General features: G+C 38.7%; 1 protein-coding gene across 5 annotated transcripts in view; it reads left to right on the top strand.

Moving 5' to 3' along the window:
* The window catches only part of GRM1 (glutamate metabotropic receptor 1), a 182,555-nt gene that overhangs the window by 19,437 nt on the left and 139,033 nt on the right, over window positions 1–24,085 (top strand). For all 5 annotated transcript variants that reach the window (XM_005489183.4, XM_074537582.1, XM_014268598.3 and 2 more), the window contains exon 3: window positions 18,446–18,695. In XM_005489183.4, coding sequence (XP_005489240.1) covers window positions 18,446–18,695 — 250 coding nt within the window. The remainder of the gene's footprint in view (window positions 1–18,445; window positions 18,696–24,085) is intronic.

The raw sequence follows: 24,085 nt of genomic DNA, 5'->3' as shown, positions 1-24,085 counted from the left end.
TGACTTGTCTCCCAATCTTGCTGTCATTTGCAAATATTATTGGTAATGTTTTTGTATTTTTTGTTTTTCCAGGTCACTCCTTAATGTTAACTTGTAAAATCTAAGGACAGATCCTTATGGGACACAATAAAGAGACACCCAATCAATTAGTGTTCCTTTATTGCAAGTGTATGTTGAAACCTACCAGACAGACTTTAATCTATTTTATGTCTGCAGTACATTTCTTGTCATTCCAGCTTCATAACCAAAATGTCATGCAAAATGAACATAGATATCCTGTGGAAATTAAATAATATTGCATTGACTATATTACTCTTGATAACCAAGAAAATAAATTCACTTATAAGAGATGATTTGGATAACTGAATTGGAAACACCTAGTTTCCACATACACAAAATGATTTGCAACCCTTACATTGCCCCATTCCCTTAATTTCTTTGTACACAAATTCCATGTCAGCTGACAGAGTAACCTATTATTTTTTCCAAAATGGATGTCAGGCTGACAGACCTGTAATTACTCAGGTTAACTCACGTATCCTTTTAAATATTGCACAACACTGCCTTTGTTGCAGACCTCTGGCACTTCACAACTTTCAACAGCTATCAAAAATCGTTTCTAGTAGTTTAAAGGCTCATCAGCAACTTCTGTCAGAAGTTATCTGAACGCATCCGTTTAAAAATGCCTGACCTTTTGGAGCTGCCACTTGATTTCCTTCTGAGTTGGGAAGGGACATTACCATTCATCATCACCATCAACATCGTCACCATCTTCTGGTATGTATAAATTATCTGTCTCTTTCCCAAAATACATAAAATAAAAACTTATTAAAAGATTCTTTCTGTTCTGGAGAACCCCTTCTAGCACTGACCCATCATCATTGTCCCTTTTTTCTTTCTTTTCCAAAGTTTCTGGCTTCTAAAGCTTCTCTCTTACCTTTTGGATTGCAATATCACCAGTCAAATGGCATAATTTCATTTTTTTCTGTAAGCAGGAGGCCAATTCAGAGCTAAGCAAAGAAAGTGGCTGGGAGGGATTACTGGGAGAGCCAAAGGAATGCCCAGCTTTGCTGCCCAGGTTTAGGATCCACATTTTAGGATCTGCCAAGAGCAACCAACCTGCCGCCCCAAAGCTTTCACCTGTCCCTAAATCCCAGGGCCTCTCCTGCCATCTGCTAATGCTTTTGACTAACTTTGAGTCAGCTCCAGTTACAAAGCTCCCTGTGTAGCAGATGGCTGGTGGTGCTGTGTGCTCAGAAGATGGAAAATCTCTAATGGTGTTGCTCAGAAAGATTGCCCAGCCAACATTTGGTTCTTGAGTCATTGTTGTGCCTTTAGTTGTGCCTGCAGTTGGGTTTTGCATTGAAGGAGCAATGGTATTTTGTTTCTCAAGGATGGCAAGCACAGCAGTTTTCTCAGGGGCAGTGTCTATTCCAAGTGTTGTGTTCTGACATAACTATGAGAAAAGAAAGAAAAATGCTCATTTGTGGTTAAAAAAACCTACTTCACAGCATCCCATTGGTAAGAGACAAAATCAGCTTGTCTGTCTCTTGGTCTGTATACACACATGAATATACAGAAGTGCTTCAGATGTTTCTCATTGACATTGTGTTTTATGTTCTTCAAACTCTGTTAATATGAATGCCCACTCAGAAAAAAATATTGCTTAGGGAGGTGGTGGGGGGAGGTAGGGGGAGAAAGAGGCCCTATGAATCCACACAAATTAAGTTGTCAAGGAAAAAATAGTTTGCAGAAAATCTCAAGAAATTTTAAGAAAACCAGAAAGTTTTCTGCCTTTGCATTTTCTTCAGATTTGTTAAATTAAGATTGCAGACATCATGTCAGATGAGTAGCAGTGCCTGTAAGACTGCATTTATCAAGTGCTAACAAGAGGATGAAGCAAAATGAAATGCCATTACAATCTTATTTTTTGTAAAAAGTGAAGTACGAAATTTTTCACTAATTCATTCAGACAGATGATATTCTGACAGAACTGACATCTATAACAAAATGTGAATAAAGTGGATGCAATTCAGGAAGTGATGTTTCATCTTTTTTTCCTAGCACTATGATGTCAATGTAATAGACAATTCAGATTTGAATTTCTTTTTTTAAAAATCCATTTATCTTTGATCATCAATACTTTTTGTTATAGGCAGACATATACTTACAAAAATAGCAAAATCATTACCTTCTTAGGTTGTAAGAAAAATTAAGCAATTAATCTGATTAATATTGCCAAGGAAGACTGTCTCATCTAACCTCTATTCCCAAGCAATATGCGTGATAACACTTTAAAGTATGATGTTGATAACAGCATTTTCTGTCTCAGGTTGGATTTTTTTAATTGGAGATACAAACATTATTAAGCTGCTGATGAGACTTAACAGAAGATTGAGTGCTGAGGGCAGAACTCCTGAAAAGTCACTTTCCTGTGAATCTTCACTTACAGCTTTCTTTGGGTTGTAGGGTTGACAGCAAGGCTGGTAGTGAGTGTTCCAGCAAGATATTGCAGAGGTTTTTCAGATGTCATTTTTACTCTTGATTGTTTGCTGGTTATTGAGATAAACTCTAATCTTTGGCTGAGAAGTGCCAAGTGAAAATCATCACACCAGGGTTTTAGTCCAGATAAAAGCTCTGCCATTCCTGAGTTTTTCTTTAGGTGTTACAATGAGGCTTCTCTAATGCTCACTGAGTGGAAGTGGTTACAAGGACAGCATCAGCCACAACTATTTTAGGAAGCAGTACAGGGCACAAAGCTGCCAGACCACTGCACTACTTCAGAGGTCAATTAAGGCTTACATGAGGAGAGGTGATTCTCCCTGGGCAGGTGTACTTGGAGTGTGCTACCAAACTTGGTCCCAGCCCCACTGAGAACCGAGCTGCTACTCAGTTGTCTTTCTGAGAGTATTTGCTTTCCCCCACAACTGAACAATGACAAAATCTTGGTTAACAAAAAGGATAATCACATTCAGTTCCTTTGGCTGCAAACTGCTATGCAATAGATTATTTCAGAAGATTCCTGTATGTTAATCCGGTAAATAAAGTTTACCTGGTTTTACTTTTTTTTTATAATTGCAGTAAAGTGTCAAGCAATGCATTGGAAGTACTATCTTCAAATATCATCTTTAAATAAGAAGTTAAACTTACCCATAGCTAAGTCTAGTGATTTACATTTTTAAAATCAGATCCCATTTTGTTTCCTCTCTAATCCCTTCATTTTGCTTTTAGCATATCTTATTAGTTTTGATATGTCTACATTGTTAGCTAAGGAAGATGGAATAAGACAGTTTGGAAATACTGTCATTCTATACTGTGAGAACTCTCAGAGGCATTGCATAAGCCTGAAACCCTCATTTTTTTCAGCAGTCATTTGCTTGAGCCTCTGTTTTTGCAAAAAAAACCCCAAAAACCAGTAGATATTCAGCCCAGATAAATTTAAATCTCTTTTAAAGGGGCACCATGTAAATATTTGTTTTTAATTTAATAGGAGCTTGAAATTCCACAGAAAGCACTAACCTAAGATTAGGGCAGACAAACTATTTAAGTAAAAATGGAAATGTTTGTGCAAAAAGCCAGTGGTCATCAGCCTTTATTATTGTTATAAAGTAAAGCCTTTTCACAAAGTCACAGAATATTCAGAGTTGGAAGGCACACACAAGGATTGTGTCCAGCTCTTAAGTGAATGGCGTGTACAGGGGTCGGAGAAATGAGCACATTTCATTTTTAGATATATCTTGATGAAGTGGAAGATATATCTTTCATTTCAGCTGACCTTTAGCAGATTTTAAAAGCTTTTTTTACAGGGCCATTTTTCTTTTCTGATTCTTTGGTAACCTTGCCTTAGCTCTTTCACTCATAAATAAGATGTATTTGATGTTTTTCCAAAGTTCAGTAACAATTTCTGGGGATTTCTTCTACTGTTAGATTTTGCCACTCTGTACACTGAGGGTTCTTTTAATTAATCTCAAAAGATAATTGGTTTATCTCTTAGATTCCCAAAAGCCTATGAGAGGTTTTTGTCAACTATACCTTTGTGCTTTTAAACATGGCCCTGCTCTACTGCTGTATCTGCTGGAAATACAGTCCTCTTGATTCTGTACAGGTAACAGGCACCCAAGGAATAGATAGAGGAATGTTGGAACCAAGAGAGGCAAAACTGAGAAGATGAGTGCTTACTGATATTTTTTAAAATCTCCAGACTTACATAACCCTCATCCTTTGGCCTCACCCTGCATCAAGTTGCAACAGCATTTTTTAAATTGTCAGAAATATAAGTCCCAACTCCTTCTTCTGGTTTTGCACTTATATATGCATGTGAACCCAGGTTCAATAAATTAAATATGCATCCTCAAAACAGTAGATTTTTTTGTCCTCACTCTGTCATTTAACATGCTTTCCAACAGCTTATAAATAGTCAGGTTATCAAAGCTGAAAATTGAGGTCTGCCTAATGCATGTCCTTCTCATAGTACGTTAATATGCATAGCCATATGCTTTTCTGATTATATTAAAACCTGGACAGATGTATAGGATAAGACTGTAGTTCATTTGGAAATACCATAGCAATGTGAGATATGTTTTTGAGGAAAAGCTAATCTTAGACACCAGATCTCGTACACATAAAATATGAAATTCAATTGTTGTTACGTAGGAGGGCGGACTGTAGAAAAGTCTAACAAATGTACTTTAGGCTAATACAAATTCTGTCCATAATTTTGAAGTTTGCTGTTGCCAATGGTTTTGCAGGAAATGGCTTGCTCACTGTTGTGCCAGTAATTCCTGTCGTCAGGCTGACATTTCAAGAGCAGCCTTCTGCATTTGTATTCACCCTCCCAGACACATCAAAAACACATCCACACCGTCCCATCCGCACCTGGGAAGGGACTGCAGTGACAGTGGGGGAGAGGCCATTGTGCTACTCAGATAGTCAGCCCAGACCTCCTTTGGGGGCATCCTTTGCTCTCCAAGTGGGAGAACAACAGCTTGGAATGAGTTGCAATGCATTGCTCGTGGAATTGGTTCATGTTGCATACATGAAGGAGTTTCTTATCTTCTTATCTGGGTAACCTTCCTAGAGGGATTTTAACTGAATCCCTGAAGGAAGTAGGCTGAAATCTGTGACAACAATTTGTGTATGGTTTTGGACTGACAGTCTTTTCTCTCTCCCTTCCCCATTGATGTTTTTTCTGTGCAATCAGGAAGTCTTGAACTGAATCCTGACGATACCAAAGGCAATGAGTAGTGGCTAATTTCAGTATTACCTTCTGAGGCTCAAACAGTCTCAAAGGAGACAGAGAAAAATTTGCATCCAGACCATATTTTAAACAAAAACACTGTTCAGTATTTTTGAATGCGTAGATGGTGAAAATATACCAGCATTTTGGAAACAAGGAAACACTACTGAAAAGGAAACTGCTTAATGCATTCTGCACCTTTTGAGGGAATCCCTGTCATGCAAGTGGCATCTACCCAGTCCTTGAGCATCTCTGCTCTCATATAGTGCACACTCACAGATGCCCCGAAATTCCCTATTCCAAGCAGCTGGGAACAAACATGGATTTGTTTCTTTATGCAATTACATACAGAAACATCACTCTTTTAATCCAATTAATCATAGAGTCTAACAGGAGAGTGCTCTTCAGAATAGAGTAAGACAAACCTCATTTCATTGAAGGTGTCCAATAAGATCACAGTGTCATTATCAGCTCCTCAAAGGACAAGTGCATGCAAACTATAAAAACAAACAATTCAATTGCATGGAAAAAAAAGGAAAACGTGTACAATTAATAAAAGGGACATATCAGTGCCATCCAAAGTACCACGTGACTTGTATATCTCTAGTTACATCTTAAGAAGGATTATTATTTTCTTTCCACAATAGCAGGAGAAGCATTAGTATTTTCCAGGCTATTTTGATGAAATCTTGGTTCCGTACTAACAGTCATCAAATCTAACAAATATTATGGAGGAAAGGAGATTATGTGAGACTTCTATATAAGACTAACAGATCTTATTTTAAGTTCCAGAAATACTTTGTTGGAGAGAGAAAGAGTTTGTGTGAAACCTCAGTGGTATAGAGAATTTGCATTGGCCTTTGTACTGCTGATTTTTTTCTCTAAGAAGACCTATTTTTCCTCTCCATCTATTTAACATTTTTATGAAACTTTTATGAGCTTGCTGTCATAAGGACCTTCTCTGTTCTTTTAGTTTTCCTTTCTTTTAACACTTGGCCAACCTAACACTTCTGCTTAACACCGATTTGTGTTACTGAAGGTTAATGGTAATTACTTTAATTGGAAGATAAAGTGAACTTTTTTTTTCCTGAAAAAATAAAATAAAAGAAAGGAACAAAGAAAGAAATTATAAAGTGTCCAATATAATAGAAACTGAAAAATTGTTTAGTTTTTATCTCACATGCTTTCCATCAGCACCAATTCACTAATTTATATCTGGATTAGATACAAGAAGCTGATGATATTTGGCCTGAAAACATTCTATACATCTGAAAGATTCAGTATCTTCTCACTCATTCTTGCTTACATCTTGTCACAGAACATCATGCTATTTCATACCAGAGGCAGATTAGTGATGTCAGGTTATACAATGTCAAAATGGAACTTGTAGTGTCTTGTGCTTTTGGATCAGAGAGAGAGAGAGAAAGAAATAGGAAAAGCAAAAGGAAGGTGGGAGAGAATGAAAAAGAAGTGACAGAGAGAAGATTAAGTAGAAAGATATTCACCACCCTTGTGGATCCAGCCGTGTCCTATTTGTCCTTTTCTGGTTCTCTTGATGATGGGAGTCCCACGAAACATACAGTACATTCAGATATCCAAGGGAACATGCCAAACACTTCCTTTGCACTGGGGAGTTTTACTTTGTCTTTGCAATACACTCTGGATCTGTGAAAGGCCTTAGGAATGAGTCTGGTGAGTGCTTCTGGGGTCTTTGATGGTTCATGACCCTTTTTAAAACAAGACACCTGCCTCTCATGTGGATGTCCTGTGTGAATGTGACATTCCCAGTGGCTGGAGTAGTTGTACAACTGAGCCAGTTTGTATGAGGGAAGACTCTGCAGGATCTGCTTCTTATCTGGCTTGTAGCATCTGGTGATGGGTGTTCAACCCCTCTGTATGGGAGGTTTTGCCGTCATACACAAAAGCACTTCTCCTCCCCCTTGGCTGGCAGGGAGAGTGCAAACCTGGCCTCAGCAAATGAGTCTGTGGACTATGACCTGCCTGCCCCAAACCCAGCCAGAGCTGATTTTCAGCACAGCTGCTGGATCTGGCTTTCCTTGTGGACACATTCTTCTCCTTCAGCCTTGTTTACTTCTCCTCAGACCAGAGATAATTGAACAATAGTGCTACCTTTATTTTATCTCGAATTCCTGTCAGGTAAGCTCACAGTCCAAATTACCCAAATCCAGGAGGCATATTTGGGGTGGGATGATGATGACAGTGATGGTGAGAGGGTGGGCATTGATGGTAGCAGCCTCTTAATAAAGTTTGCCCTTTGGTGATCTCGTTAATGATCTTGGATAGTGTTTAAGGCAATTATGATTTTTAAGTCTCTTATATATGCCCATGGTGCTCAGTCAGTGTTTTAGGGATGGATTTTCTGACACCCCTGATGGTAGAAGTACATCTGTTGAACTGCTATATACTTTGTTGTCAAAAAAAAATTTGTTGCTGTCAAGAAATATATGGAATATTTTAGTGTGCAGATCAGACCTACCACACATGCTGTCATAAGATCAAGAGGCATCTATGTCAATCATTTATTGATTCAGTCATGGCAGAAATATTGAACACCATGAGAATCACTCTTTGATGAATACCTTCATCAAAATTCCTGGCACACAGTGGGCTGTGCTGTTTCCCAATGCTGGAACAACCATATGGAATGGCTGAGGAGTCCCCCCATAATGTTTTTGCCATGAAGCTCACATCTGAACAGCTGCAGATGTATTTTTCCTGGCTCTGAGATGTGAGATCAGAGCCAGCCATGTCAATGCTGCCCTTTGGCACTGTCAAGGCCAAAAGCTTTGCTTCTTCACTGTCAGCGGGGTGCCAAAGCTAAGGCCAGCAGGCCACCCAAATCTGCATTTCACTCTGCCACCTCACAGCCTGCTTTGGCAGTGGTTGACACTGTTCCTGGAGGGCTTGTACTCAGCCAGCTGTGCAAGCACGGCTGCCTTGCTCTCAGTGGCTGCTGCTTTTGGATGTGCTCAGTGCAGGCACAGCCTCGGTCTCTCTCCTCCACGTCGCACCTGCCCCTGCTCCATCTGTGGGCCTCCCTGCCCTCACTCTCTTTCTCCTTCTCATCCTGGCTTCCCCTCCCAATAACCAGGACGTGGTGGGGCAGAGGAGCCTGCCCGGCCATCAGCCTGCCCTGGGAGCAAGGGTAGTTCAGCTGCCAGGCTGCCACAGCCTCATCCAGGGCCAGCATGGCCGCTCTGCTGGCTCTGCCGTGTCCCAGGGCATGGCACCAGCGCCAGCTCCCCTTGGCCACCTGGCTGGTGCCCAGATTCTCTGTGGGCTTTGGCCCTCAGAGGGACAATTTGGGAAAAGTCAAGGTGGTGGGAGCGAGCAGGGCTTGTCCAGCTTCCCTGGTACATCTGGGGCCTGCAGGCATTTTGTGGGCCTTTGACTGAGGGCCGCTCCTTGGCCTCAGCGCATTTTACCAGGAAGGTTTATGTGAGGACAGAGCAGCTGAAGCCATGATGGCATGACATGCCTGGGTCAGGTTGTTTTTGAGCTGAGAACAGAAGGGTCCTGGGACCTTCTGGATGGCAGTACAACTTGTGAGTACCTAGAAGCCATTCCTCAGCCATTCCTCAGCCATTCCTATCTGTATGCCCTGGCTGTAGAGTAGACAAGACTTCAGAGTCTGCAGTGTTTGGAAAAAAACCTAGTATTTTCACCTTTCTCTGTGATTTGTCTTTTTTTTTTTTTTTCTTTTTTTTCTATTTCTTAGCCCAGGAAAATGTCCTTCTGTTTTCCCTCCATCATGCAATTTTACAGGTCTGTGTAGCAGCACTGCCCTCACCTCCTCGAGGATGGTTTCAGAACTGCATCAGGAGTGCTGCAAGGGCCTCCTGCCTGCAAGGGCCTTCTGCCAACCCTGAGGCCTCTCCCATTAGGTCCTGGAGCACAGGAGGTGACCTGAGAGCATTCCTGAATGTGGACATGGGTGGGGGTATGGGAGGATTCAACCTGTCCAAGGTGTCATCCCTAGGGTGCAGCCTTGGAAAGCTGCACAGGTGCAGGATCTCACTATCTCACGTGTTCAGGCTTATCACTTTCTCCTACTTGAGTGTGGCCATTTTTTTCTACCTCTCAAGACTGCCCTTCCAGAGTTCATTCTTTTATACTACCTCTGTGGGAACTGTGTAAAGTAAACTACTAATTTGTTCTTTATTTGTGGTAATTCAGCTTTTACATTAATTTTTTGTACTAGCTCTGCCTGTATTCCCAACATTAAATCACCTTTTCATATGCAGATACTGCGATAGCCTTTGGGAAAAGGTATTTAAAATGTTTCACCATTCAGCAGCCGACATGACATTTAACATTGTGTAATTCAAACATTTATCTTGTGTCAATCCTTACAGTTATGAACTCAATTGAAATGCTGGTATGATTATCTCTCCTCAACTTTATAACTGAGAGTACCTTTCAAACTCAGGATTTGAATTTGTTTTTTGTTTTGAATTTATTTCACATAATGTTATGAAATTATATTCATTTTCATAAAAACCTTTAATAGACTTGTACACCAAGGCAGTCACTGTTTTTCTTAAACATATTTAATTTAAACCACAATTATTTCTAAAATAGCTTAATATCCTTCTGAATAATAAGTCTACAGTATTCAGAGATTTGATAAATCATACATAAACAAAATTTATCTTCTGGTTTGTAAAACCTGCAGGATTCTATTCCAATTAGATAACACAGTTTCTCTTGTGATGGATAAGATAAGATTAGGTATAGTTTTTTAGACAAAAGACTAAAATTTATCAGTTATATGTTATTCCAGATGTAATATAATTCACAGCTAGAGCTGTGACTCAAATGAACAGAATGTATCAGTGTCTAACAATTATATGTAAGATAAAATTGCCTTAAATATCATGAACTTTTAGCTTTGGGGTTGTAGTTCAGTAGCTTTTTCAACTTCTTTTTCAACGATGAGTGTTAACAGCCAGTGAAGAATAAAATTTATTAGTTTGTTTGTCTCTCTTAAAAATTAATAAATATCCAATAGTTTTGCCACTGAAATCTCACTTGTTTGGGAGTAGGTCCAAACACTAACTTCTCTTTCCTAAGAAAATGAGTACAAAATACTCCTCAGAAAATAACCTAATTTCTAGCATCCTTTCCAGATATCTGCTGAAGTCATTGATAGTGCAGATTATTGGGAAGTGGTCATAGTATTGCTGACTCTTTATGGAGCATTTAATGACGCTTGAACTTCTAAGTGGCAGCCCATAAAAACATACAATTTGTGAGTATCATGAGTCACTAAAACAAAATAGCCATCTTTAACTCTCAAAATTTTAAGGAAAGGTCAGAAACCAATTGCTATGTGTCCTCAGGTTCGGAAAGCAGATAACCATATGCATACCATAAATATGATTTAAAATTTTCATTAATTCATGTTCAAACCTCCATATAGGGTACTTTTATGCATGATTTTTGATTGCTCAAGGTTTTAAATCTTGTGCTTGATGTGATCTAATCTAATTGCAAAACTGCCAAAGCATGAGCAGAACTGCGGATATACTTCTTTCCTTCTTGAAATTTCTCCTCATATTAAAAAAAAAGGGAATATTGTTCTCCTACTTTGATGTCACTTTTGGGTATCCTTGCTATAACTACTTCTGTAAATGATTTTACTAAGTGTAATATTCACAGCAAGCTTAAACCAAAAAGACATGATTATAGGAGTTGACACTTTATTCTTACATGTACTTTCCCCAGACTCATCAAGAAACACACACAAAAAAGTGTGGGACCTTTTTCTACTGATTCCAACCAAGAGAAGCAATCAACAGTTAATGCTAGGCATTACTAGATTAATTTTAATATTTTATGAAGAAAACTGGAAGCCCCTTGCTGATAAGTCAAGAACAGAAAGATGAAGTTCAGCAAGCAAATTTGGTAAAAGTAGTGTGTGTCAGCTAGGTTTGGAGCTGAAATAGCTTCATTAGAATATAAACCTCTCAAACTCCTCGACAGATACATTATAAATAATCACTGGGTGTATGCTTTGAATACATTTAGGGAAAAATCGGCATGATACCACATTTTGGCATTTGTCTTATTAGGGAAGTGTCATTTAGCATTAGTAGTCTCATTACTTCAGGCTGACTTCACCTGTGGCTGTATTTCTGACAAGAATATCAAGCAGTTGTTCAAGATATTGCACCTGCTGCTTTCAGGATGAAGGCTGAAATATAACCACTTTACTGAGTGGCAGAATTGTACCTTTTTCTGTGTCTTCTTTACTGAGGTAACACATCACTGTGGTGAGCTATTGGCAAAATGTACTTTGTAATTAGTGACAAGAACTAACCTAGCATTTAATAAAATTATATAAGTTTTCTTTTTTGAAATATAATCTCATTTCTATAATTATGTTAGCCATAGTCTATTGTTTAATGGATGTAATAGTCATCTAATTCATCATTTCAGCTTTTCTTTAAAAAAATCCCTTGTACTCAGTTTTGGTTAGGAAAAACTTGGAAATGAAAAAAAGACAGTCTGGCCTTAACAGCTCACTTTCTGCATTTCTAGAAGGGCCTGAAGAAAACAGGCTGTAAGCACAGATGGCTGAGATCTGTAGTGTACTAAAGATGACTCAGTTCATTCATTTAACATATCCTTCTGGCCTTTGTAGGGCTAGAGTGCAGTTGCTTGGAAAGAATAAAAAAAACTTTCCTAAGCTTAAATGAAGACACAGTGCTTGCAGTGTAGTTTCAGTTTCAAATAATGAGTTTTCTTCTCCTTAGCCAAAAGATGGTAAGGCCTCCATCCAATACCAAGTCCTTTTGACAATGTCAAAGATAAACATCTAGGGAAATGTAAGGGAAACACTGACTTCCAGAGAGCCATGAGCTGGTCTGGAAGGCAAGATGATGGTGGTAAGGAGGACTTTGATACTGATGCATGGTAGCAGGCTAAAAGCAACTTTAGAACTGAGGAGATGGGCAGCTGGACCTAATCGAAGGGATAGGAGGCAGTAACAAATTCAGCTGGTCTTCAGGACAGGGGAAAACCTCTAGTGAGTAGCAGTGATGTTCAACCTGTATTAAACTATCCTTAGGGGCCAATGTTTGCAGGACTTCTTTCTCTCTTCAAATCCACTCTACCTAGAGAAACTGAAATAGCCACTTCACCGTTCTTTATAAAGCAGCTTTTGGGTTGTTCCTTCCTCTGTAAACCACTTAGAATGAAGTGGTAGCAGTTTTCCTTTTAAGCTTTGCAGTTTGACTGAGATTTTAGGTCAAGTGAAGTTTGTAATTTTGATGTTTTCTCTGCTGTTTTGTCCTGACTGGTAACAGAAACAGAGCTCACATCCACACAGAATTCTACTTTTTGTAAAATAGCCAGTACTTTAGGGTTTTTGAAGTACCCTCATAGGCTACTTTCTTTGAAGTTGTCCCTTAAAGATACCTGAGGTAAAATTTACTGAGCAAAGGAAGTTTTCTCAACGTAACTTTCTATCTGAACTCTGAAAAGAAATTGTGTGGTAAAGGGTTTTAGGTAGCAAAGTCAACATTAGGTGTAGAGAGTTCGCTGAAAAAGAAAAAACAAATCCTACTTGGAATAACTTATAACTGGTAAAACGTAGCCCCTCCTGATATCAGTGGGATAGCCTTGAAAAAGATATTCTGGGGAAACATGGAAGTGTTGGATCCTTGCCCTTTTCCCAGTGACAAAGTCTGGCAGAGGCTGTATAGTGTCAGTTTGATGGCCCAGGAAGTTGTGTGCCAGCAAGGCTGCTTTCTATGAACACAGCATTTATGCTTGGGGTAGACCACAATAACACACACTGGCAGATCCATTTCTACAACTTTTTGGAGTTTTATTTTGTCAGTCAGGTACCTTCAGGGAATAAATATGGACTTTTATTTGTAACTCTCCCAATCAAAGGTGTGGACAAATTGATGTGAGCGGCTGAATTATTGCAGCTTAGAAAGTGACTACTTGTCATTTCAGATTCTGAAAGTTAGATGATTCTGTATGTGCTCCCAACTTGTTACTAACATACTAGCTTAAATATGATGGCTGAAATTTTTTAGTTTGTAATCAACTAGCAGTATACCCATGATTACTTAATGTGGTACTTGTAACAAATCCATTAAAAGTAGAGAATTCAATTTTCTCTTGTTTACTGATCTTACTCAAAGATGCTCCTGTTGCTTACGGAGGCATACCATATTACAGGAGAGAAAAACTAATGCTCTTTCTGCCTATTTTTCTTTTCTGTTAAGTGGTCCCAAACTTTCCTGTCTTTTCAGATTTGTATTTGACTACTCTATAGTTACTGTCTTACTAGTTTTTACAAATGACTCTTACTAGCTTTTACAAATTACTTACCGCAATATGTCAGAGACTAACTTGACAATCAGATCATGTCCTTGCTTTGCTCTTCTCAAGTAATTTGCCTTTGCAGCAGTGAAGATTTTAAAAAGTTATTACTTGCTGGTATGTCATGCAGTCCTCTTGTTCTTATCTTATTTTCTCTGCCAAAAAGTAGTTAATTATTTGAGTAAAAGAGATGTCTTGCAGTGAATCAATACTGAAAAATGAAACAGACTTCATACCTCCAGCAAGGTGTTTACAAGCTTGGGAGAGGTGAAAAAAACCAGATCATAACACTAAGAGAGGAAAGAAGAGGACAAAAAATAGTTTCTCACTTGTTAATTTGAAAAGGGGAACTTTCTTGCAATATGACTTGCCTCTGTAGCACCCTGCAGTCAAACTGGAGTTTGTGGTTTTCTTATTTGGCGCATTACTTTTGTTGTGTGCTTGCAGAGTATATGAGAGGTTTTGTGTGTTCACTTTTGATCCAGCTTGTGGTTTGTTGTTATCTTATTGCAAAAGTTCTATGCCGTCTTGGTGATTTCTCATGGTCAACTCCTCACAGCACTGACTCTTTCTTCCTCACAGCCAGCAAATCGCACCCACTGCTCTCCTCACCCAGCTAACCCAGTCTTTTGTAGCACTCATCTTCTAACTTGACACAGCTATGGCCTGTTAAAGGCAGGGCTGTTTCTAATCTCTGGTGATTGGTACAGCTGCAACTCTTCAGGTGTGAGACTACCTTCTGCACTATCTTTATTTTCTTACATTCTGTACCTCCACAGTGGTTGTCATGGTTTAGAGGAATAAATGCAGCAAATAAGTCCCTAGTGGTGAACAACAGGTGACCTCACCTGAAGAGATTACTCATGGCTGAGATGGGTGAAGTAACTCTTGCTCCCTACCTTTTGTCATTTTAAGTGCGTTGGAGCATTCTTCCAGGCAGAGTTCTCTGCTGAGGGTTTTGTCAGTTTTTTAGGTGTCTCTCTAAATGGGTCTTAAAAATGTAGTTGGTATTTCCTAATGGCACTTAAAGCAGACCAAGAAAGCACAATTTCAGTCTTTCTCTTCAGCATTATCATCTTTGAGATCTTCTTTTAAATGGTGATTAGCCTATATTTCAAGGAAATGTTCAGTTCAAATATGAATGATTCATATTTCCTTATGTTATTGCCCAAATAAATCAATGTCTGGTTTAATTCAAATATTGAGATTAAGTGGGACACAGTTTTTTGTTTTCAAGACCCCTGAAAACACAACACACTGTTATATGGCTTGGGAAGACCCACACAGACATTCTATGCATCTCTTAAGAAAACAGGCTCCAGGATTCTCATAAGCACCTCACTGCTGAGCTGTTTCTGCTTCATTTCATAAATGAAAAACAAATGGTTCTCTTGGTAAAGAGAATGGGGACAAATTTGCCAAACAGCTGTAATAAAGAAAAAGAACATAAACCTTTTAGATGGCGCTCATGGGTTCTGCTCCCCACACTACTAAAGTGTCAATACAACCAAAGAGTGTTAGTTTCAGTATAGCTGTGGCACAAATGTAATACTTACTGGCTCACAGGAGCAATTTATGAGGTGGAATTTTTTGTTAGTTTCTTCTTTTGTATGTCTTCTGTTGATCAAGATAACATCTCTGGTTTTTACTACAGCATCCTAATGTTTTTATTAAGATATTTAAGGCATGTAATGCAATGAGTGAGAATAATTACCACTATATGTAACTCTCAGCAGTGTCTTTAGATATGTGGATCCCTCTCAGAAATGGCCTTATCTTGAATTTCCTCAGTGGTGAAGCAAAGCTTCCTTTGGCACCGAAAGAAAAGTGTCATAAAAATCCTCTTCGTAAAATTGCAGTCATAGCAGGTTTAGAATTTACCTTTGTACTGCTATACAGACTCTGAATGAAGAATACAGGGAAAATGTGTGATTTTTTGATTAGGGTACAAGTTGAACAGACCTTAAAAGAGGTTAAAAAACGGCAAAGGCTGTTTGAGCCCCAAGTGTAGGGCTCAAAGTATGTTACTGTCTCACCTAGTTTTGGGTAGAGGTCAGAAAGAAAATCACAATAATAATTATTTTTCCTTTCACAGCTGATCCTGGTAGCAAAAGGTAGTTTCAGATAAGATTAGGTCTTTTATTCAGTGGCTCTTTCAAAGGAAGAAAGTTCTTAGCCTGGGGCCCTGATGTAGCTCTTCACTGACTACAATAATGAAGAGATTTCTTTCATTACAGGTTTCCTCTCTCAGCTGTCTGAGTGTGGATTGAAATGGATGTACCCACCAAGCTGGTACAGATGGCTCTGTTTTTGGCTATTGCACAGAATTAACTGGTGCTTTCTATTCCATATATGCCCTTACATTGTCCATACCTCGGTAGCTGTGCGCATTGAACAATCTATGTAGCTTATGTCAGATGTTCTTTTTCTCTCATATCTTTTTCCCTGGAGGAGAAAGATGTGCAGCATGTTGTCTTGCTCTGGGAGCGTGGCAAACAGATTTTAAGATAACCTGCAGGGTCACCAAGTCTCATCTCGGGCTGTTGCAGAAACCTGCTTTACATAATGCTCTTGTGGGCTGAGCAAGCTCCACTCAGACATCAGACTTCTTTGTGCTGCTACTGGACAGCTGTTATGCTACTTTCATACAAGGACTGGAAATCTTTCCTTTAGAGCTGCAGATTTTCTGCCTTGTTTTTTGCCTGTTCCATCTTGTGTTCATGTTGTTCTTGATCTTAATTAGCTTTTTCCCTTCTAGACTCTCTGTCACACTTACTGAATTTATAGACACCAATCTTTCTCTTAGCATATGTTTTGGTAGGCTGTTGTACTGTTAGTATGGGTTTGACTATGTTTGAGATAATTGTGATTTCATCAAAATTAAAGTTGAGAAAAATCAATCCAAATGGATTTAATTTTTCATTTCTTGCAACAATTAACTTGAACTATAGCAAAATTAGTGCTTTACTGATGTATGACAGAACGCTTCTTTAAAGTTTGGGTAAGAAACCTGCTACATATATATTTTTTTTAATATGCACTGCCATAACATCTAGTAGCATTATTCAGTTTAGTCTCCTGTCCCTCCTTAGATAGGACTTTAAGAATAACCTTACTAGCTTCAAAGGAGTTTCTGTTGAACAAAGTTCCACATGAAATTGGGAAATACATCCTGCTGAAATATAAAGTTCTTGCTAATGACAAGTCAGGGGTGAGTTCAAACTGTACTGCCTTGGAGTAAGTCCCTTGGTGAGTGCAGGTCCTGGCCTATAAATACCTGGAAATGGCTCCATCTGGGTTGTTCTCAGCATATGGCAAGGCCACAGGCTTTACCCAAGCACACGGTTGTGGGATTGGGCTGCTTGGTGTTGAGCTCCCACCAGACATGGATCTTCCCCTCCTCCCCACACCCACGTAGGACTGCTGCTCAGGAGTACCTCTGGCTCACAGAAAAAAAAGCAAAATTGACCTGATTGCTGAGTATGATGCTGAGTCACAGGCTAGAAAAGAGGCCATTCTGCTGCATTTGAAATTTATGAGAAACTAGGGCAGCTCAGTGCAAAGGGCCGGGGAACTTCAGTTTTGTGTTTGACACTAGACCTGTCAGGTTTGTCTGCAACTTAGTATGACAATACTGTCATAGTGTGTCTGCATAGTGTTGATCTGTGGAAAATGATCCATGTTTTTGGAAAAATGCACACATTTCTACTGGGTTTATACAGAATGCCTGAATTGTCTCCTGCTGTATTTTCCTTCTGTTGACAACACTTTTGAGAAGTTTTAATTTTTTTTAAGAAATTTAGCCTTATTCAGAAGTCCCCCTCTTTGCAATTTGCTGTTTCAAACAGTTGCTGGAAACAGGGAAGAGGGACCTCTCCAATTACCCCTTGCTTGAAAAGATCAGGGTCTAGAAGCGATCAGCATATCTGATTCTACTCCCTCATTTGATGAAAGAAACATTATGGATATGGATAACATCAAATTAATTATTCTCTTTTTGAACCATTTCTTGTTACTGTTAATAGATATGGGTTTTTTTTAATCTGTCTGTTCCTCTTACGTGATGAGTGTTCATCATTAGTCCTGTGCTCATGTCAGGCATAAAATATTCAAAGAAATCTTGGGGTTTCACCTGTTTCCACAGGAGAAGGTCCTCTGAATTTTATAAAACTGTTTTGGCTTGCTGAATGTATAAATAGATGTGAATTTGAGAATCAGGTTTTATACATAGTTTGGACCACACAGTTTAGGTATTTCTGCCTTCGAAAGGGTTATTTCTGAAGTTCTTTCAGTTAGAAAGTCTCCTATTCTAAGAGACACATCATCAAGCCTAAATTTTAGCTGTCGTAAACATTGCTTGGTCAAATTAGTATGACTTTGAAAATGCTACCAGATGACCATGTTTTAAATGTGCATCCATAATTCATGTTCACTTTTGTGAACATGGACTGCATGTTATGCAGACAGCTAAGAATTAAATCTTTTTTTCCCTTTCCTGTTACTGTTTTGCTAAATTAGCTTGGCTGTGGGTTATGCCATAGAAATGTCAATAAAACTTCACTCTTACTGTCCATTCTGTCTCCTTTTCTACCTATCTTCTACCTTGTTTAACAGACTTTACTCTCTGTTGTAAGTCAATGTAAGTAGCCCCTCCCAGAACTGCAGTCTCCAGTTCTGTTAAGACCTCCTGATACATGGATAGCCTGATGTTCCACTGAACTCTGAGGATGCTCACTTTAATGAATCTCTTTTGCTCTTCCTTCTGCTAATGCTGCTTGATTTTGGAGGGGGAAACTAAACTATCACTTTCCCATCACAATTCAATAGTTTGTTTTTTTTTTTTTATAGGAAATTATGGGGAAAGTGGAATGGAAGCCTTCAAAGAGTTGGCTGCCCAAGAGGGTCTCTGCATTGCTCACTCTGACAAGATCTACAGCAACGCCGGCGAGAAGAGCTTTGACCGCCTGCTGCGCAAGCTGCGGGAGAGGCTGCCCAAGGCCCGAGTGGTGGTGTGCTTCTGCGAGGGAATGACCGTCAGGGGCATCCTCATCGCCATGCGCCGCCTGGGGGTGCTCGGCGAGTTCCTGCTCATTGGAAGGTAAGGCTCTGAGAGTGCTTTCTCTGCCTGTCCTCTCACTCTTGTCCTGTAGGCAGGCCTTTGATTTCAGAACTGTGCAGCTTAGGCTACCAGTGATTTCCATATTTAATTTTCTACGGCATGAAAAGTGGCAAGATGGTAGAGCAGATTCTCAGGAAGGAGATATGATGATGTGTGCCAGTTTGATCAGTGGTGATAGCTTTTGCTGAACTAAATATTAATTAATAACTTTTTTGCATGGATATATGACATTACTGGTTTTGTGCTTTTGCACACTCTAGATGAATGTTTCATGGACATATTTTTAGACCTGAAGTAGGGAGTGAAGAATTCTGATTTCAGTATATGATCTGTGGCATGTGACAAAATTTTATGTGTTTGAGTAACGACGACCCCTCATAATTTGAAACTCCAATTACCAAGTTTTTTTGATTACTGGAACTTTTTTCTAGTCTCATGATTATAACCTTGCATTCTCAGTTGTACACTTTGCTGTGATCTTTGCTATGGAAAGCTGGGACACTGATATTATGCAGACTGGTTTGGTTTTCAAAATGTCAGAATTGCTGATGGCTAAATGAGTATGTATGTGTGTTTTTATATCACCAGAGTAACAGTGCAGGTGTGTATTGGACAGAAAAAGGCTGTTTTTATCAAAATGAGAATGGTTGCTTTGCTCTACTAGAGTTTATCTTTGTAGGTAATCACTGAAATATAGTACATTTAGTTATATCATGCATTTTATCCACAATTTCATTTTTTGGTGATATTTCTTATTTTGAGGCTTCTTTGACTTTCACCTTGATTTCTGCAATGTCTTTGTCCACTTTTCTGTCTTGATGAACATTGCTCAAATGATGAGGATGGATATTTTCTGTCTTTTGTGTTGGATTGATAATGTCTGCTTTAATCCTTCTATTTACTCTCTGTTTCTTTATTTGTAATTTTAACATTTCTTGAAGGAATGTTTAAATTAATTATTTCAAGGCCCTTGTCAGTTGTTTCCATGCCTACTTAGCTTCTGCTGTCATTTGATCCTCACTTCTATTTGTCCCGTTCTTTCCCTAAAGTCTTTGTGTCTGCGTTTGTGACTGAGATCCTCTCCTTTTGGTCTCTGCTGTGGAATTGTCCTCCCTTGACTGTATTGCTCTTCAAAACCCACAGTTATGGTTTCTACAAGTCAGATACCTACTCTGGCCTAAGGAATAGACTGAAAGCATTTAGTCAATCTCATCAATTTTTGTTGCAGTCCTTGTTTGCTATCTTTTTGAAGCTGAGGTTCTAGAGTATCTCCAGAAGGTTGTGAAGATAAGATGTAGCACATTTGGACAACTGTCAGCAGTAAAATAAAACAAAGAGGAAGACTGTATTGAAAGTGGTATGTTCCAGATTGTGCACATGCAAGTGCACATTTAGTTCAAGTGCATAATTTAGTTTGCAGCAGTTGAATAATGGAAGGCTTTGGCAGTGACATGTTTTATGTAGGGGTTTTCAGTGACTAGAAGAAACTGAATATAATAAAATTAGTCTCAGTGACAGCCTCCCTGGTCTTTTAGTAAACACCCTGAAGCTTTGGGCAGTGCTGTGCTTTCTTTGAGTATTGTCACAAAGAAACCAGTGTCTCATTTTTCACTGATTTTGTTGCTCCCTCTTGATGCTGATCATACTGAGAACCAAATAAATTAGACCTCATACATTAGGCCACAAACCTTGGGTTCCTATTAAACCACTCAATCCCCTACTCCTTGGATATGTGGAATATTTAAGCTTTAAATTTTGGCTCTGAGCCCTTACCAAACATAACACTGGTCCATAAATTTCAGTTGTTTTTCTTAGAATTTGTTCAACAGTGTAGTTCTGAGCTTTTTGTCAGAAATGCCCACCTATTAAATGGAATAATGGAATTTCTTTGGAAATCACTATGTATTTTTCAGGTAGATTTTCACATACTCTTCCTTTATGCTGGTAGTTGAGTATGGGAGACTCCTTTTCAGGGCTGAATGGGTTCTGTCAGTTGTAAAACAGGCTGGTTATTGCTTTGCATAGTCTAGATTGTGCACGACAGCTGGTTGAAATAAAAAGTATTATAGGGCTTGCACATGTTCTTATGTGCTTGCAGAACTAAAAGAAAAGAAATTTTCTTTGAATTGTCTTAATTAAGTGATTTTTAAAAATGGCAAATTAGCAAACTTGTGAATAAGTAAGTTGCAGTGGAACTGCAGTGCTATGAATTTGGTCATCTATATACAAACAGGAACCAAGGCACACATTAATGTTACTTTGATGTGCTATTCAGTCTTTTTTATTCAAGTACCCAGCTAAGCAAAAAACTAAGAGCCTTTTAAGAACATTCTTTTAATTGAAGGAAGTGAGAGTGAATGAGAAATCAAGATTTTTTTTTCAATAATAAGCTAAACAAAGCCTTTAGTTTACCCACAGGTTTATTATCAGCCACATTTTATCAACCCCACAGTCTGCTCTGACTCACTGTAAAGAGGGAGCCTTTGCAAAGGAACACCTGGCTAAATAGTTCTCTTCCTGCTGCATCTTCAATACTGCTATTTGTCAAAGTAGACAGGAACAGCTTAGCTTAACTAAATTCATGCTATCAGAAAGAGATCTGGGAATTAAATTTGACTTCTGTTTAATCTTAAGTTCAGTCTCCTTTGCTACTGGAAGTGGGGGTCTGTTATTTTAGTGAGAACGGAATTCCTCTCTCTGAATTCCTCTCTCTAAAACAGTACAATAGATGAGGTTACAATCCTGCCTGAAATTGTCTGAAATGTAGCAGAGAATGAGTAAGAAAATTTATTAAACTATGAAATGATGATGATAAATTTTGAAAGAGACTGAGAATGAAAGGGAAAGAAGGCAAAACTTGGTCATGGCTTTTTGTATAAAAAGAAATAATAGAATAGAATTGGAGTAAGCAAAGGCAAAAATTATGCAAAAAATGGATCTGTACTCTTACGGGAGTTCAGGTGATAGCTCTTTTAGCAGAAATTAGTTTTGATGTGAAGAGATTATGTAGGAAGATGATCAACCTCATGTGTCTAATCATGGTTATGCAGACCACTGGGTTTTATATTACTTAATAAGCATCAATTAGATTTTGTGAGAATTTTGCAAGATTGATGAATCTCCTATATATCCATTGAGATTATGCATCAAGAAAAGGTGTGTAACTGACTTTTCAGAATCCATACGGGTAATGCAAAGCAGATGAGAAACAAATGAAATAACCAGTTTTAAGAGATGCTCTGAGCTCATTGGAGAAATTTTTAGATGAATAGTTGGAAATTAAAATGCTCTTTCACAATTTGTTCTCAGACTCCTACACTCAATGGTCTGTGTAAAAGTACAAAGAAATTTACAAAGGAAGGGTTATATTAATGCACATGCTAGTTTTCAGTACAGTCATTCGTGGAAGGTACTGTTTTACTTCTGAAGGCCTTCTGATGCTTTACAGTCTCCAACAATGCTGCTGTATGGGCTGTTGTAGAACTGTAAATTTTAAGTGTCAGTAGAGCACTCTCTCAAAGTTTGAATGCTTAGCAATGAAGGTCTGGTTGGATTCTCTGTCAACCCATTTTGAAGAGCAAGTCTGTTCTTTCTATGTATCTAATAAAACTCATTTAGCATAGGATGATGGAGCTTTCAGAGTACCTACTGTGGTGAATTTTTTTCTGACTGCTTCCCCTTCAAAAGCCAATATAAATAATGGCTATGGCATTTAAATTCATACTTTCTAAAATATTGACAAAGCATTATCACTGTAATGTTCTATTTGTTTGGTTCTAATGTTTGGTTCTATTATCTGATATTTCTGGATAAGTGGAACTTGATTGCATCCAAGTGCAAGAGCAAACAATTTGTTGGTGAGTTGACAGAGAAATGTGACCTGATGTGGTCAATCCCTGGGCAGCAGGGTGTGTGGGAGAATTTTGGCAGATGCCTAGGGCAGTTATCACCTTCCAAGGCCTGGGATTTTATGGCAGAACACACGTGTAATCCCACTGAATTGGTACAGCATTTGACAGGGGAATGCTTTGCCTACCCCAGTCAGAGCCCTCAGTTCCTTAGCACTGGGACTATTGAGCCTTTTTCAGCTCCATCACAGCAGAGGAAGGAGAGCCTCTGCACTTGAGGACACCATGGCTAAAGCAGGCACCCAAACCCTATGCAGAATAATCACCCCAGCTGTCAAAAAGTGGTAGCAGAAGCTGACAGATCCATAACATCGTTTAGTGAGGGAGGAGAAAGAATCTGGTCAGGAAGCTGGGCTTTCTGCAAGGAAGCAGGAGAAGGAAGTGACCAAAGTTTCTCTCTGTTTGAATATATTTAATTGGCAAAAAAATATTTTAATTTGCCCCAAGCTAAGTTTTCTGCCTGTAATGGTAATTTTCTGTATTTTAACTTGTGAGATTTTTTTCTCTCTGTTTTCTACCTTTGTTCTGTTCAGTAGGGTAGCTGGCAAGTGGCTGGGTGAGCATTTGGCTGCTGACCAAGGTTACAGATGACACAGCTTGCAGTGCCAAAAGCATGATGTTATGTATTTCTCCTTCATTCAGCTCTGACATCACAAATAACATAAGAGTATCACAAATGCCACCTCACACAGGTGGCTTAGAAGACTGCCTGCCTCTTGCTCCCTGATGAGTCCCTGGCTCATGCATTACTTATCAAATGACTGAGAATGTTCAACTGCTGATGGAATATTCTTCATAAGGGAGATGACCATCAGAGGATATGATGGATAAGGACTGTTCTTTTAAATTTGACTAGCTGAAAGAATGATGCTGGACTCTGCTGTCCAATGCACCATATCTTCATCACTTGGGCTGCCCCATATTTATGAAAAAATCAATGACAAATGTCCACATTCTCCTAAAGCAGCTGAAATGTTTTGCAGGGCCAATATGTTTAATTCCATTAAGAATAAAAATTGCTATTTTTAGGTATTTATAAGATTACAAAGAAATCAGTAAGAACCAACAATATGTTGTCAATGGGGGAAAAACCCTGCCTTGTGCTAGCACAGATTATCTAGGATAGCTTTGGGCCTTATAAAACTAATAAAAATAGTAGATATGGTACAATGTTGCTCATAATACTGTTTTATGCCAACTTGTTATGAATGGGAATGTGTTAAGAGAACTGGTAGTAATTTAGCACTGCCAAATATATATGATTGAACCCAAACCATTCATATTCCATGTGCTGTTCTTTGAGAGGGCAGTCTGGGTGGTAAAACTCAGAGGTTTGAAAGTACAAAGTAAAGATGACAAGACAATTTTCATGCTGAAAATAATTAAAAAAATAGTAATTTAAGACCCAAAGGTTTACTTTCCATACGTTTTGCTGCAAGAAAGGGGACTATTTTTTCTTCC

Source organism: Zonotrichia albicollis, chromosome 3 (genome assembly GCF_047830755.1).
Source record: "Zonotrichia albicollis isolate bZonAlb1 chromosome 3, bZonAlb1.hap1, whole genome shotgun sequence".
Taxonomy (NCBI): domain Eukaryota; kingdom Metazoa; phylum Chordata; class Aves; order Passeriformes; family Passerellidae; genus Zonotrichia; species Zonotrichia albicollis.
Note: the sequence above shows the minus strand (reverse complement) of the source record. Positions and strands in the feature narration are given on the sequence as shown.